Source organism: Balaenoptera ricei, chromosome 4, assembly GCF_028023285.1.
Source record: "Balaenoptera ricei isolate mBalRic1 chromosome 4, mBalRic1.hap2, whole genome shotgun sequence".
Lineage (NCBI taxonomy): Eukaryota > Metazoa > Chordata > Mammalia > Artiodactyla > Balaenopteridae > Balaenoptera > Balaenoptera ricei.
The window spans coordinates 22,641,483-22,657,901 of NC_082642.1; the positions used below are offsets into that span (position 1 = coordinate 22,641,483).

The 16,419-nt window shown below is 41.0% G+C and overlaps 1 protein-coding gene across 11 annotated transcripts in view; it reads right to left on the reverse strand.

The window, feature by feature from the left end:
• Positions 1-5,460: 5,460 nt before the first annotated feature.
• Positions 5,461-16,419, reverse strand: part of CEP63 (centrosomal protein 63) — an 82,206-nt gene continuing 71,247 nt past the window's right edge. For 7 of the 11 annotated variants that reach the window (XM_059920288.1, XM_059920292.1, XM_059920287.1 and 4 more), the window contains 6 exons: positions 16,226-16,340; positions 14,844-15,041; positions 13,033-13,119; positions 8,719-8,924; positions 7,658-7,937; positions 5,461-5,859 (listed from right to left, as the gene is read on the reverse strand). In XM_059920288.1, coding sequence (XP_059776271.1) covers positions 5,701-5,859; positions 7,658-7,937; positions 8,719-8,924; positions 13,033-13,119; positions 14,844-15,041; positions 16,226-16,340 — 1,045 coding nt within the window. In that variant the 3' untranslated portion in view covers positions 5,461-5,700. Of the gene's footprint in view, positions 5,860-7,657; positions 7,938-8,718; positions 8,925-13,032; positions 13,120-14,843; positions 15,042-16,225; positions 16,341-16,419 lie in introns of those variants that run through there. The other 4 variants (XM_059920290.1, XM_059920293.1, XM_059920284.1 and 1 more) reach the window with 3 other exon arrangements.

Here is a 16,419-nt window from a genome sequence, read left to right on the forward strand (position 1 = left end):
TGTACAGTTCAATGGTTTTCAGTTGTGCTATATTCAGAGTTGTGCTATATTCAGAGTTGTGCAGCCATCACCACAATCAAATTTTTGAACATTTTCATAACCCCCAAAGTAACCCTTACCCTTTAGTCTTCACCCCCAATCCTGCCATACCCCCCAGCCCAAGGCAACCAGCAACTACTTTCTGTCTCTACAGATTTGCATATCATGGACGTTTCAAATAAATGGAATCACACATATGTGTTCTTTTGTGACTGGCTTCTTTCACTTAGCGTAATGCTTTCAGGTTTCATCCATATTGTAGCATCAGTACTTCATTCCTTTCTATTCCCAAACAATATTCCATTATATAGATATACCATGTTTTGTTTATCCATTCGCCATCTAAGACATCTATGTTTTTTCCATTTGGGGGCTGTTATGAATAATGTCTCTATGAACATTCGTGTGCAACCCTTTGGACATATGTTTTCACTGATCTTGGGTATATACCTAGGCTTGGTATTGCTGGGTAATATGGTAAATCTAAATTTAACTTTTTGAGGAACTGCCAAATTGTTTTCCAAAGTAACAACCATTTTACATTCCCATCGGCAATGTATGAGTATTCCAATTTCTCCACATCCTTATCAACATTTGTTATTTTCCATCTTTTTTTATTACAAGTGGGTGTGAAGGGTTTTGAGTTGCATTTCCCTGACGACTAATGATGTAGAGCATATTTTCATGTGCTTATTAGCCATTTGTATAACTTCTTTAGAGAAATGTTCATTCAGATCTTTTCCTCTCTTTTAAATTGGGTTATTTGTCTTTTTATTATTGAAAAGCTTGAATTTTTCATGACTATTCAACTGCACTTTAAAACTCAGCCCCAATAGGAATTTGTTGGGCTCCTCCAATTTTGTATCTCTCCCCAGGAAACGGAACACCATTCTGGGAGAATTCCGGCCCCTAAAGTTGTGGTTCTTAATCTCTTTTTGGCTCACAGATATCTTTGAGAGTCAGGTGAGAACTATGGATCTTCTCCCTGCATTTAATATCAGGGAATTCCTGGACTTCCCACCATTCAAGCTTTGCCTCGACTAGGTTCCTTCTTTTCATAAGAGAAGTATAAACCTACTTCTGATTGGATTGTCAAATCATTTGAACATGGCCTTAATGGGCAACATAAGTTTCCCAAATTCTAAGCTCCCACAGAGAGATAGAGTGAACCATGTTGTTAAAGTTACTAAAACCGCACTGTGGAGAAATAGCTTTTATAGAAGATTGCTTTTATAGATGACCGCAGTCCATCATTCCTCTAACTGTTCCCTTTTGATCAAGCCAAGCCAAACCATGAGAGCTTCTCACCGTCACGTTGGGGACTTCTGAGAACCGGTTCCTCTGAACTGCACTTCAGCCTCATGCCAGCAGTCCACACGGAAGCCCCCTGTAAGGATGTACCGATCCTCTTATTAGTCAGTTACAAAAATGCTGTGTCCCGCTCCCACGGCTCATACACACACTGAGGAAGAGAGTGCTTCTCCTGAACCCATGGTGTTTTGATTTTGTAATAATTAATTAACAATAATTTAATTATGTACTTAAGCAAGTAATAAATAAATAAGTAATAATGTTTTCGTCTCTACTCTGGCCCTGAAGAAGCTCAGAGCAGCATTGCTGCCTGCCTCTGGCAGCTGGACTGGACTAGCTGTTTGTTTGTGACCAGCGTTTATAGCCCTCACCTGTCCTTTGGCCCAACCCCACTGTTAGTTCCTTTTTAAAGCATTTTTATATACTATTTCAAGCTGTTTCTAGAACAAGTCAACACATTTCTTTTTCTAACCTTGCCATTCTGCACCTCATGTTGTGCACTTCATGAAACACCATGCATGACAGCTGTTTGCTTAATGTACATTCTCAGTGACAGGTAGAGCTTATCTTGTAGTTATTTTTCTCACGTGCAAAGTTTTAGGTTCTGGACTCAAGGATATTTTGCAAACAGACAACCATCACCTATAGTTTACCAGGTGTTACATGTCTGTGTATGAAAGGGAAGGTAGAATTTTTTGCAGCTAAGCAGACATAATAGAAACACATAGCATTGTATTGTTTCTATTCAACAAGATACTTTCATGTTTACTAGGCCAGGCACTGTTCTAAGTGCTTTACAAATACTTATCTTCACAAATCCTAGGAGGTAAGTACAATTTTTATTTCCCCCACATTACAGATGAGAAAATGAAGTCATGGAGAGGTTAATTATTTTGCTCAAGGTCACAGGGCTAATAAGTGGCAGAGCTAGGATTAGGAACAGGGTTGTGTGCCTGCAGAGTCCACACTCTCTATCCCCAGGCGCTGCTAGAAAGAGCTGGAGCTTTGGGACCCTGGGCAAGCCACTTAAATCCTCCCTGTCACATGGGACAATGACACTCACTGCCTCCTAGACTTGCTGAAATCAAATGAGGCTCCATGGAAAGGTCGTGTCCATCCCATAGTGGGAACTCATCTTTGTCTTCTTCAGCTAAAATCTGTGTAGAAATCTAAACACAACTTCACTAGAATCCAGGCCAAGAAGAATAACTCACCCAACAAAACACCATCTGAAAACCCAAAAGTAGACAACAGCACCCTTATCTTTTCAGCTGATTTGGGCACCCTGATCACCGAGAGGTTTTGTAAAATGTATTGTATATGAAGAAACTAACTCAAATTTAATTTTGACACATTTTAATATTTGGCATATCTTTTTGAAGAATGAAGTTGAGAGATGAAATTACAATCAAATGTTCTGACAAATTCAGACAATCATTAACTACTTCAACTTTAAACAACACAGTATAAATTTAAGGAAATACATAGCACCTCATGATTCCTTAAGTGTTTCCAGTGACTACAGAGTCTGCCATTGTTCCTCCTAGTCAACAAGTACTAGGAGCATTCCAGAAGCAGGGGTTGTACCCTACATATTCTAAGTGGAACCTTGGGACAGTCTGAAACTCAGAATCTCCTCATACCAGTCCACACTGGTACAGTATTTTCAGAGTCTGCAAAGCGCTCTCAAAATATCTTTTCAGTAAATCCTCTCAACCCCATGAAGTATTATCCCCGTTTTAGAGGTCAGTACAATGAAAGCTAGAATGGTGGTGATTTTCATCCACCTCGTATTTGCTTAGTATCTATTATGTGTTAGGCAGCCTGCTGACTGAGGATGGCCCCTGCTTTTGAGGAGTTTTCGGTTCAGTGGCAGAGACAGAAATGGAAGAGGAAGCAAGGGTGCTCGGCGCTGTGAGAAACGAGGAGGAACTCCCCCTGGGATGTACGAAAGCCTTGCCAGTCGAGGTACTAAGGGCACGGGGTGGTGGGGGCGGGGGTGGAGCGTGTGGGAAGAGGGGCTAGCTGAAGGGACGGCATGTACGCAGGCACAAAGGGAAAATGTGTTGCCTCTGAGGAAGGACATTTATTCACTGCTCTTTGAACTGAGCACCTCCAAGTGCTGGGCTTGTGTGGAGAGATGAGGGCCCCACCAGACTGCCAAGTCCTTCCCCTCAAGGAGCTTAATTCTAAAGGCAGAATAGACAATAAAAACGTAAATCAAGTAACAAAATGACTGCAGAGAGGCGAGTACTATGAAGGAAATAACTCAGGGCAGGGAGCGAGAAAAGCTGGGAGAAGCGGGTTTTGGAGACAGCAGTCAGGGAGGCTTTGGAGAAAGCGCCTATGGCAGGCGCGGTGAGAGAAAGGGACTCCAGGTAAACGGCAAGCACAGCAACCCTCAAAGGTTACAGCTGGCAGCACTCGAGAGGCAGAAAGGAGGCCAGCATGGCTGGAGCACGAGGGAAGGACGATGATGCTGTGGGTGACGGAGGCGGGCATGGGGTACTGAGTGCCTTGTAGGCGATGACAAGCAATTCAGATTTAAACTGAGAGCAGTAAGGAGCCTTTGAAGGCTTGACGGTGTTTAATTTACATTTCTAAAGGATATCTCTGGAGGCACTGTGGAGAATGAATTAGTGGGGTCAGGAGTAGGAGTCGTCATACCAATTAGGAGGCTACTGCCAGAATCTAGGTGAGTGACTGGTTGGCAGCCGTGGAGAAGGAGAGAAATGGTTGGGCCTGAGATAGGCGGCAGCATGGACAGGACTTCCCGATGGCTTGGATACAGATGTGTGGGTAGGAAGGAATTAAGTATAACTCCTAGCAATCGGCACACATGATGCTGTCCTGACACGGAATCTAAGCAAGAGGGAGAATCAAGAGTTCTCTCTTGGAAATGTTCAACCTAAGATGCTTATCAGACATTCAAGTGAAGATATTCCATAAGCAGTTCAATATGTAAGGCAGCAGCTCTGGGGAGAGGTCAAGATCAGCTCTGAATGCAGGGGTCACTGGCCTACAGATGGTACTAAAGGCTTGAAGTTGAATGGAACAGTCTAGGGAAGAGCATGTTGAGTGAGAAAACCCACATCGAAGTCCTAGGGGGGCCTTTAGAAGAGGAAAAGCCACAGGAGTAGAACGAGATGGAGTGGCCAGTGGGCAGGAGTGTCAGGTCAGAGAAGCCAGGAGAGGAAGAGGGAGAGGCCAAGTGTGTGAAATGATGCTCAGGACTAAGGAGGTCACTGGCGACCTCTAGAGCAGGAGAGCAGTTTCATGGCAGGGAGGGAAGTGGGGATGGAGAGGGTTAAGAAGACAATGGCAATGGTCACTGCAGACCGTTCTCACCAGAGATGTCTGTGTGAAGGGGAGCAAATGTATGGAGCAGTAGATAGGGAGGATATGGAACCGAGGTTTTGTTTTGCTTTAAAGAAAGAAGAAATAACAGGATGTTTCCATGCTGATGGGAAAGATCCACCGAGAGGGTCAGATCACAGGAGCCCCATCCTTGGGCGGCAAGAGCCCTACACCTCACCTGCTGGTCTCTAGTTGCACATTCCAGCGCCTCTGCTGGATCTAATTGCATGATGCTCTTGTGCTGGTGTCCTTCAGGGCAACCAAGTTCTAAGTTGTGCCTTTTCTCTCCTTGCCCTCCTCCTCCTCAGCTCTCCATGGCTTCAAATGCCCCTGCACCTGAGAGCTCTGTCTCCCCTTTAGACCTCTCCTCAGAAATGCAGATAGCAAGATTTCCAACGTGTGTCCCCAGGCGCCCACACTAACCCAGCCCCAGGCTCCACCCCCACCTCTCTCCTCCACTTGTGTTTTGAGCAAGAGAAGCCTTCCTGTCAAAGTCCTTCAGCCCCTTTACACACTTCGGCCCAACCTCACACATTACCAGCCCAGCTGCCTAATGAGAAGCAAAACCAGTACACCAACCTGGATCGCTCTGAGTCTGGAATCCATGCTTCCACTACATACAATGCTACTGCGCTCAGAGGAAGTTCCTATAGTTACTTTATTTTCAACACGAATCATAAAATCTTTACTTTAATTAGTCTACAGCTATTCACATTTAAGTCAGCGTGAGAAAGTATCACTTTACGATAGAGAAAAAGTCTAGCAAAGTGGTTTATTTACAAGTTATTGCTGGAAAAAGTCCTTCAGACAAACCAGTGCAGTGAAAACACCTTAGAGCTAACATCAGTTTCTCAAACTCCTCATGGCAGCTTTATTAGTACATCTCATTTTTATGGTTTCTATATGTTCAGCCTTTCAAAGAGCCGCTACTTCAGGATGACAGTAACTCTTCGGTGTTTATTTTTATTTCCAAGTTTGTGAGTTTTTACGAGGCTACTTTAGGGCTGTGAATTGTTTCACTGTCTTTTCACTCTCTCTTTTAAGTTCTTCAATATGGGCATCTAGGCGCTCTAGAATGTGATGAGACCTCAGTTCCTCCTCTTCCAAAAATCTTGTGGCTATTGAACCAAGAGGAGACAGAGGCAAGGGACACTAGAAGAGAAACACATTTTGACATATATAAGTTGAATAGTATATTTCTAAGACACATTATTCATGATATTTTCTAACTAGCAATATTAAAAGGTGATTTTTTTAAAAAATGCTTTCCTCTGAAAGCATTTGTATATCCTTCTATACCCCAGAAGAGAAATACTTAATGCCTATTATTTCAAACACACTTTTAAAATCTGAATGTTACTTTCGTTTTAAAGCATAGAAAATCTACCTATAATAAATTAGATATCAGTTAAAATCAATACTTTCCTTCTTCCAAAATTTGAGTCCACAGTGCCTTACCTGAAACCACTGGTTTCAGAATTTAGATTTTAGAAAGGTCACATGTACCAAATTCAGTCAATCCTCATTTGCAGTAGTTATTTCCTATGAAAGTCATCTCAAACACTGAATTAGTGAATACTGAAACACTGCTCTTATGGGAAACACACACACACACACACACACACACTTCACATAGACTATAATCCTAACTCCTAAAAACAACTCATCCAGCAGATTCTATTTTCTTTATTTTACAAAAGAGAAAACATGGTTGAGAGTGTTTAGTGACCTGCTCGAGGCCACCCCACTAAAGGGTGCCAGAGTTGGGGTTCAAACCCTGTTCAATGCCAGCATCCGAGCTTCTTGCACTGCACTGTGCTGCCCCCCAGGGGCTCCATCCTCTGGGTATCTCAACTCAGCACAAGAGCTGAAACAAGAGGGCAAAGTGCCACCTTGACTGACCTCAGCTGGAAACATCCAAGTCCAGTGACTCAAATTTTGTGCACCTCTGCACATGTTCACGAATGACTGTGGAAGTGCTCATGAGTACTGCTCAGGGGTTACAAACAGTTTAGTGAGTAGATGAATTCGCAAATACAGACTCATGAGGGGTCTGAGGTAACTCCCGTAATCAAACACATTGATATTTCTGAAGTAAAATGCTAAGTGGGATCAATAAAGTCTATACATACTATCACATCAGTTCAGTTCAGGCCAGGTCAGGTTTCAGTGCCAAATTAAGTTTTGCTGACAAACTTAGGAAGAAAGTTAGTTGTCAGGACTTTTTTGGATTTCAGAATTACATATATTACATGTATTTTGACAACTAAAAGAAAACCTTCCCATGGACTTGATGGCACATTAAAAAGTCAAAAATATTGAACTTTCACAGGTACAGGACCACGGGAGGTTGATGGGAATGAATGGCCAGAGGCGAGTGCTTCCGCACAGAAGGTAAAAAAAAAGATGGTGGAGTGGAGTCCTCAGAGCAGCTGCAGGAAGGAACAAGGGGCCAGTCCATGTGGAAAGGCAGCCTCTGTCACCAGGGCCACCACTGTGTGGCACCCAGTCCACGTTCTAGACACGTCAGATGCGACTCCTTCACCCGCCTCTACCCACCTCTTTCCCTTTCCAACCGTTCCTTTTCTCCTTCCCCACTGTCTATGCCCCAGGACTATTTGGCAGGCAGAGATATTCCTTGAACCAATCATCCCAATACAAAATTGACCCTCTCTGAAAAAGGCAGGCATGGAATATCCCATTCAGGCTAAAAAGAAATGAATACCTATAACTTATATTATATTTCATAAGAGGCATTTTGAAAAGTAGTCGTGGCCGACAGTGTCTTCACAAGCAAAACCTTAAGACAGAAATAATTGAGGATAACAAAGGCTGCTTAAGAGAGAGACCAGTAAGGGGTGGGGGGGGGAATACTGCTCTGCCTTAAAATAAAAAATAAAATCAAACTAAATAAACTTAATAAACTAGTAAGCTCAGCAAGTCTCCATACCGAAGATAGAAAGTCTTCCTGGTCATTTATACTTTCAGAGACAGTGTCAGAAAAATTGGTTTCATCTGTATCTAGCACTGAAGGCAGAGAGTGAGTTTTGCACAGTAAGTTGGAAGGCAGAGAGCTGGTGGAGCAGCAAGGGCTGATTTGATGACTCGGGGGGCTGAGGCCCCTGGACACAGGCTCTACGCTATCCGACGCTTGTCCTTGCGTAGAATGAAGACCTGCTTTGTAGTGCTCAGCCTTCATCCCGTCATGCTTGAGCTGGCCACTGGTTGGCCTGGATAGCGGATTAGAAAATAAAACAGATAAACGTTGTAGCAACTTTCCTCTTTTAAAACATCCTTGTTGTTGGAAGTTCACTTACAATCACAGGACCAGGCTAAGGAGAAGGCTGTAATTTACCAAATGAGCAGCCCGCTCCGACTAGATGTTCTTTCCGTCACTCCGGCCCCAATCCGCGATCCCCACCGCCAGGCCCCTGCTCCCCACACACTAACAATACAGCAAGGAAGATAAGCAAGCTGCCAGGGTGACCCCGTGTGGTTGGTGCTTAGGATAGAGGGAAGCACTGTGCAGAGAGAAGGCCCTTATCTTCATGTGGGGAAGAGGTGGGAGTCGGGGTGAGGGTGTCAGCAAAGGCTCCTGGTAGGAAAATGTGTAAGCCGTACCGTACGAGCTGAAGCCAGGTGGTTTTTCACTGAATGCTGACTTCTTAGGTAACAGTCTATCATTAGTTGACCAAAAATACGAAAGAAGCTTTTTATAAAAAGCCAACTTCTACTTCTTATGGGGCAAGTGGGGCTGGAGAGGTGGGAGGCGGCATGAGGAGGCTCAGTGGAACAGGCTGCCATTTACACCTACATCCAGAAGCCTCGATGAAAGTGCTTAGAACTCCCGCACCTCTTAACCTAACAGTTTTACTTGTGCACGGTGTACTTTGGGATTAAACAGAGTCCTTTGACGAAGGTTTAATTTCTGTAAATTGGAAATTATTCTCAAAGAAATGAGAATTATATTATAAAGATACATATTTTAAATAAACTATGAAGAAATTTTACTTGAACTCCGTGTTCTTGAACTCAGGTACTCTGCTGTGTGTTGGTTTAAAGATCCTGTCATGGTTTTTTTTGCAAATCTGAGTAGAAATCTCCAGCTGAGCTTTGGTATCCATCAAATCTTTCTGTAGTTGTTGATTTTCAGACACTAATTTATTTAATGCCTCAATATAATTCTCCTGGAGGTCTGCTAGTGAAACCTCTTTTGCCTAATAAAAAAGAATACTAGAGTCACTTAATTTGTACAAGAATAACTTGTAATCTGTGATACTGCTGTTGGAAAATTACTTTCAGCTGTGACTAGTTAATCTATGGCTTTAACTCAGGAAAAAGTGAAGATTTGGTTTTGGTCGCCTAAAAGAGAAACAACGTTCTGTTTCTTACAGTAAATAGGGGTAGAAAACGAGGAGCACAATGGGCTTCCCTGATGTGCCAAGGAATATCCAAGGAACTGGAGGAAGCCTGGAACTAGGATGGAAGAAAGCTACAGATGAGAATCAAAGACAGGGAAAAAGAAAGAAAAGAGCAGCCATGGATTCTTCCTCAAGAAAGAGAACGTTGAGCTTAGTGAAATAAGTCAGACAGAGAAATCCAGATACTGTATGTTACCACTTAGATGTGGAATCTAAAAAATAAAACAAACAAATGAATATTCCAAACAGAAACAGACTCACAGACACAGAACAAACTAGTAGTTTACCAATGGGGAGAGGGGAGGGGGGAGGGACCAGATAGGGGTAGGGGTTTAAGAGGTACAAATGCATGTATATTTATAAATAAATAAGCCACAAGGATATATTGTACAGCACAGGGAATAAAGCCATTATTTTACAATAACTTTAAATGGGCTATAATCTATAAAAATACTGAATCATGTTGTACACTTTAATATAATATTGTAACTATACTATACAATTATACAACTACGCTTTAACTTAAAAAAAAAGCTACTGATTAAAAAAAAAAACAGGAAAGAGAAGGTTGAATAGCCCCAGAATACCTGTGGAAGAAAATCAAGAGACCTATTTCAAAGAAAGAAATTTGGACATAAGGTTCTGAAAAGGAATTCCGGCTGGCAGGGACAACTTTTAAATAAACAACTCTCTGGTCTTAAAGACTTTTACATAATGTTGGCACCTATGTGAAATAAATTTGGACATGATAAGGCAGTATTCAAGGATAAGGTAGGTATGACTACTCTGATCTGGTCTGAATTCTGTGATTATTTATTGTTCTTCAATTCTAGGTGTTTCCTGGTAATATAGTACCTAAAAAAACAGAGGTCTGGACCATTTTCTTCCAATGACAAAATATTTTCATTAGCATTCTGAAAAATTACGGTTATCTTCTTTGGAATTTAATTTGATGTTTAGTTTGGTCTTTTCTATAAAGAACTTTCCGAAAATAAGCTGGTAAACAGTGGTTTGACAAACAGAATTTACCTAACAAAAAAATAAATCTTAAAATACAACCGTTTAACTATCTGTTCTAGCAGTGACAGTAAGTTACAAAATGCTAAAATCTCAAAAAAAAATTTGCAGGACATAGGAGTTAAACTATAAACTACTGTCAATTTTTTTTACCGTGGTAAATAATTTATCAGTGCTATTGCTTTTACTATTAAGATAATTAGATACTTTTATTAAAAGTTATTTAGCTAAAATATTCATTTGTAAAAGTAATATCACCTTCCTACATGGTAAAATGCAAAATGGCACTTTCCAATAATTGTTCTTAATACGTACACCACGTTTACACTCTGTGTAACTTCAAAACCGGAGGAAGAATAAACTGCTAACAGGATTCTCACCAGCCAGAGTTTGATGTCTGATGTCATTAAATATACTTTTTAAAAGAAGATAATGTTTGCTTTTGCCAGGCAGGAATCTTTTAAATTTTTCTCAAATTTATTATTTTATTATCAACAATTACAGATAGGGACTTCCCTGGCGGTCCAGTGGTTAAGACTTCACCTTCCAATGCAGGGGGTGCGGGTTCGATCCCTGGTCGGGGAGCTAAGATCCCACATGCCTTGCGGCCAAGGGACCAAAATATAAAACAGAAGCAATATTGTAACAAATTCAAGAGACTTTAAAAATGGTCCACATCAAAAAAAAAAAAAAAAAACAACAATTACAGATAAATGAATGTGGAAGGTAATATAAAAAGTGCATAGCAAGCACACACCTTGCTGTGTAAAGAAAGGACATTATCACCACTGTTAGATAGAGGTTTCAGGAGAAATTAAGCTGAACAGAGTCTCTGGTCATAGTCTGGCTTACGCATCCCTGAGAGTTCCCAACTCTTAAATATGAATAGGTAATCACTGCATAAGATAAGATTCTGTCAATCAGCTATTGCCAAATCCTGAGCCTTCTGAAGATTCTGTGGTGCATATCAGATTGGTTCTTGGTTTTCTCCACCACTAACTTAGTATTGGATTTAATCAGGGCATATAAAGTCATTTTCCTCCCTCCCTCCCGCCTTCCCCCTTCCTTCCTTCCTTCCTTCCATCTTCCCCCTTACAAAATGTTTAGCTGTTGTCTCCTCTCCCACTTTTTCCATCCTTGTAGGTTTGTGCTTTAAAAAAAAAAAAATCCTTTCATTATAGTTTTAGAGGTATTTGGGGAGGGAGCAAGATTAGATGTGCACATTCATCTGCCACCTTAAATGATGGCATAATATTTCCTAGTATAGAAAGTCATGATTAACTGTCCCTCTATAGATTAACATTTAGTTTTTTTCAAAATTTTGGATATTGCAAACAACACTGAAATGACCATTTTTATGCCTTTGCTCCTATAGGATGGGTTCTTTGGGAATGAAAACTGATATGACCTTTCTGGAAAACAATGATGATCAAAATCAGAAAAACACATGACTCAGGACTTTATAGGCTACATGTATTTACATACAGTTTAATGGATATTGCTAAATTGCCCTCTAGAATAGCTATGTCAATTCACTTTCTCATTAACAGAGCACTGAAGGGCCTGTTCCTCTATATCCCTGCCAACGCTGGCTATACTGGATTTAAAAAGTCACTGTCAAGCCAATAAATAAAAGAATATTTATTTCTTTTGTTTTGATTATTAAAGGGGTGTAACTGCTTTTCTTCATTACTGGATTTTTGCATTACTTCTATGAATTATCTATTTATGTCCTTTACCCATTTTTCTACTGGATTCTAAGCTTTTTATTATCTTTACAGGAAACCCTTATATATTAATATTTTATATTAACCTTTTATCTGTTAATAGATTGTTTTCCTCTAGTCTATTAGTCTTTTTTAATGGGGTCTTTTGTCATCCAGAAATTTTATATTTTTATGTTGTAAAATTCCTTATGTTGCAAAATTCTTTATGGTTTTGTGATGCTAAGAGAGTCTCACCCTCTCAAAAGATTATAAAAATGGTCCCCCGTATTTTCTTTTAGCTGAAGTAACGTATTCATGTAGTTTTTTGCATGTTCTCCCACCCCAGCCTCCATAATCCATGAGTGTGGAACTAAAACTACTTAGGAGCAAATAGGGGCATTGTGTGACCATGAATCTTTGGAGGCACACACTCTCTGGAAATACAGAAAAAAAGAATTTCTACAATCTCTGGGCATCTCACCTACATCAAGAAAAGATGGGTCAGACCAGATGGGTCATTTTGAAAATTATAAAGATTTTATAACAAAATAGTTCAAAGAGCATCCACACAGTTTATAACTCACTGTTAGCTGATCATGTTCTCTGGTTTCACAGCAGTTTGTTTACATTTCTTATCCTCCCTACTAGATTACCCTCAATCTTGTAAAGGTAAGAATCTTGTCTTAATTCATCTTTGTGTCCATTACATTGTCTACTAAAATACTTTGAACATAAAAGATTCTAGAATATTTGATGAAATGAACTATATCTTGTAAAAATATAATTAAAACCAAACTATTTAAAAGATCCTATACTTCATAATGAAAAGATATTGTGAACACAATAATTTCAGTAATAATAATAACAGCATCAAACATTTATTTTGTACTTACTAAATGCCAGACACTATGCTAAGCCCTTTACATACATTTGCCCTATTAAGAACACATTGTGTATTTTATCACATACATAATATTTTTTTAAATCTTCCAATTGCTGGAGTGGAGAGTCATATTGTGCTCACTCCCATCACTGTCTTGACTTCTTTTCATTTGAGAAAGTTTTTGCAGAAGGATCGTTTCATAGTTTGATCTTAACTTTCTCTTTACAATATCAGTATTTACAAAGTGGTTTCTTTAAAGGCTTGGATAGTAGAAAAACTTAAGTTTCTATTTATGTACCTCATGTAAACCCAATTCCAATTTCATCACCATTTCAGAAAGATGATGATTTTCTAACTTGAGTGACTCCAACTGAGCCAAAATCTCCTGAGAAGGGAAAAGCAAAAAACAAATAAATGTAACAAATAAATCAAACGCATCTTATAAAATTTTTCCACATGTAATTTTCATTAGGCGAGGTCACATTCTTCATCCATATATACAAATACTTTCTGAAAGGTTGTTGAAAAGGTGTTTCAACATGACTTCATATGCATGCAATTAGAATACTATTCTAAGAAGATGAATCAGGCACTGGTAACCGCCAGCACTCCTCTTACTGGCCTCCACCTCCAGCATCATGTGGACTGCACTCCTTTCACAAGGTAGTAAAACTTATTTTCAGTCCTCATTCTCCTTAGCTTTTCTGCTTAGCCATTCCTACTTGAAAAGATTCCTTCCTTCCCTGCCTTCCTGCTTCCTTTGTGAAAACTACCTGGTTTCCTTCCTTATTGCTACTTTTCTTTTTAGCTCCATTCCAACACCTTTTTACCCTAAATGAGTAGATTCCTAAGTTTGGTGCAAGTCTCTCCTCTTCATACTCTATGCCTTCTCATTATAATATCAAAGTCTCTCAGGGTTTCCAGTGCCAACTTCATGCAAAGATTTCCGCAGCTAAATGTCTTACCTTGATTTTAATCTTGAACTCCAGGCCTTCTGTGGAATTGACTACTAGATATTTCCATATGGAAGTCCAGCCTTTATCTCAAACCAGTGTCCCATGTGCCAGCTTGCCTATTTTGTGTACACTTTATACAAAATCATTATCCTCCTCAAACCTGCTCCCTATCTTTTCTGTATTTCACTAAAGAGCATCACTTTCTATTCAGTTGCCCAAGCCAGAATCCTGAGTGACATCTTTTCCTAACGCTGTCTAACTCATTCTCCCGGTCCAATCAAATACAAAGCCCAGTCGATTTTCTCCAGGATGCATCCATTTCCCTCTGCCTCCCTGGCGCAGTGCTCGGGCCACCATCTCGCTGCTGTGACAGCATCCGAGTGGTCTCTTTGCCTCCTCACTTATTCTCCACACGACAACCACAGAGACCTTTTACTCCTGCACAGGGTGGGCAGGCCCTTCAGGAGCAGGTCACTGCTTTCCAGTCTCATCCCCGGCCACTCGCCCCATCTGAACTCTGGTCTGTCACAGCGAACGTGGCACAGCCTCACTACACACCCTACACACCACAGAGAGGGTCTCTTCACTTGCCTCATCTACTCTCACCTCCCACCAGTCTCCACTAGACTGCTTGTTAACCAGCCTACCCTTAGCCTGAAGAAGAGGGCTAATAAAAATTTACCGAATTAACTACTACGGAAATTATACCTTTAATAAGTTGAATCTTCAAAAACAAACTTCACGGGCTTCCCTGGTGGCACAGTGGTTGGGAATCTGCCTGCCAATGCAGGGGACATGGGTTCGAGCCCTGGTCCGAGAGGATCCCACATGCTGCAGAGCAACTAAGCCCGTGCGCCACAGCTACTGAGCCTGAGCTCTAGAGCCCACAAGCCACAACTACCGAGCCCACATGCCACAACTACTGAAGCCCACACGCCTAGAGCCTGTGCTCTGCAACAAGAGAAGCCACTGCAATGAGAAGCCCGTGCACCGCAACGAAGAGTAGTCCCTGCTCACCACAAAAAAAAAAAAAAAAAAAAAGCCTGCACGCAGCAACAAAGACCCAACGCAGCCAAAAATAAATAAATAAATAAATATAAAAATCAAAAAACAAAAACAATCTTCAAATAAAGAGAATTTTTGTTCATTTCACCTTGTGCTCTACTGCTTTTTCTTCTGCTTTTTGTATCTCTGCTTTGAGTTGCTTCTCCATGTCAGAGGAAGAACTTTTGGTGGAAGCAATAGTGATATCTCGCTGATGTAACTCTCGAGTTAGCTGGGAGATCTCCATCTTCATTCCGTCTAGTACAGAACTGTAACTCTGTTCAGCCTGCAAAATCTGTTCTTTCAACTACAAAGAAATAGAAGGCATTAAAAATTAAGAGAAGACATGTTAGATAGAAAAATATAATAATAAAGTAATTTTTACCTTACCTCAAGACATGAATTTTTCCCTGATTAAATCTGCAGAAAATTAGCAACTTACCAAGCTGCGTATCTGTACTGAAGGTCAGGTGGTTATACCCACAATTACCTATTAGATCTCAAAACAGGGAGAGATGCCTTACTCAAATGCTGAGAACCAGTATCAAAGTCGAAGCCACATTGTTTAGAGGACAGCACCTGTGACCTTCATTCTTTTTCTAGTTGCAAATCTAAAAATTTTGCTTATATAGTTTCCTGGTCCACAGAAGACAACAGAAAGGCAAGAGGAAGAAAGGGGCTAGACGTAATCTCAAAGAAGTAATAAAAAAATATGAGTCAACAAACAGGACAGCCAGGGCCCACTAACATAGAGACAAACTCTGCACACTTCAAATGTCAATGAGGATATAACTACCAACAGCACAGAAGAGAATACACATCCATCACCACCTTTGGTCACTAAGAAAATATTAAATGCCAGCTCATATAATATGTTCATATGCTTGTGCAAGCAAGAAGGTGCGTAGCTTCTAGAAAACTTTTCATCAAGGCACATTTAAAATAACGTTGTAGGGCTTCCCTGGTGGCACAGTGGTTGGGAGTCTGCCTGCCAGTGCGGGGGACACGGGTTCGAGCCCTGCTCTGGGAAGATCCTGCGTGCCACGGAGCAGCTGGGCCCGTGGGCCACAGTTGCTGAGCCTGTGCGTCTGGAGCCTGTGCTCCGCGGCAGGAGGGGCCGCGATAGTGGAGGGCCCGCGCACCGCGATGGGGGGTGGCCCCCGCTCGCCGCAGCTGGAGGAAGCCCTCGCACAGAAACGAAGACCCAACACAGCCAAAAATAAATAAATAAATAAAGGAATTATATAAAATAACGTTGTAGAGTTCAAAGGGGCAGGCTTCAACTATCTTGAAAATACTTACACGGCATCCCTGGGGATGACACAGAAAGACACTCTCCTAAGCACCTTCCATGTACTCTCTACTCGTGAGCATCAAATGGCCTCTGGATTACACTTTTCTCTCATTAAAAATAATTCCTGTAACCTCCCAACCCACAGCTCAGTCCATAAAAACAAAGGGCTTTGTGATCCCAGGCATGCGGACCTTTACCTTCTTAATCTCGGCCCTGTACTCATTGTTATGCACTTCCATCTTCTTCAATTCTTCATATTTTTCCATTAGCTCTTGGCTCAGCTGTTTACAAGTTGTACTCACAGATTCCAAGCTGTATGACAAAATTAAGGTCACATATTTAAAATAAAACAAAACCCTGAAACCCACAAATTGAGTTACCTAACCTACCT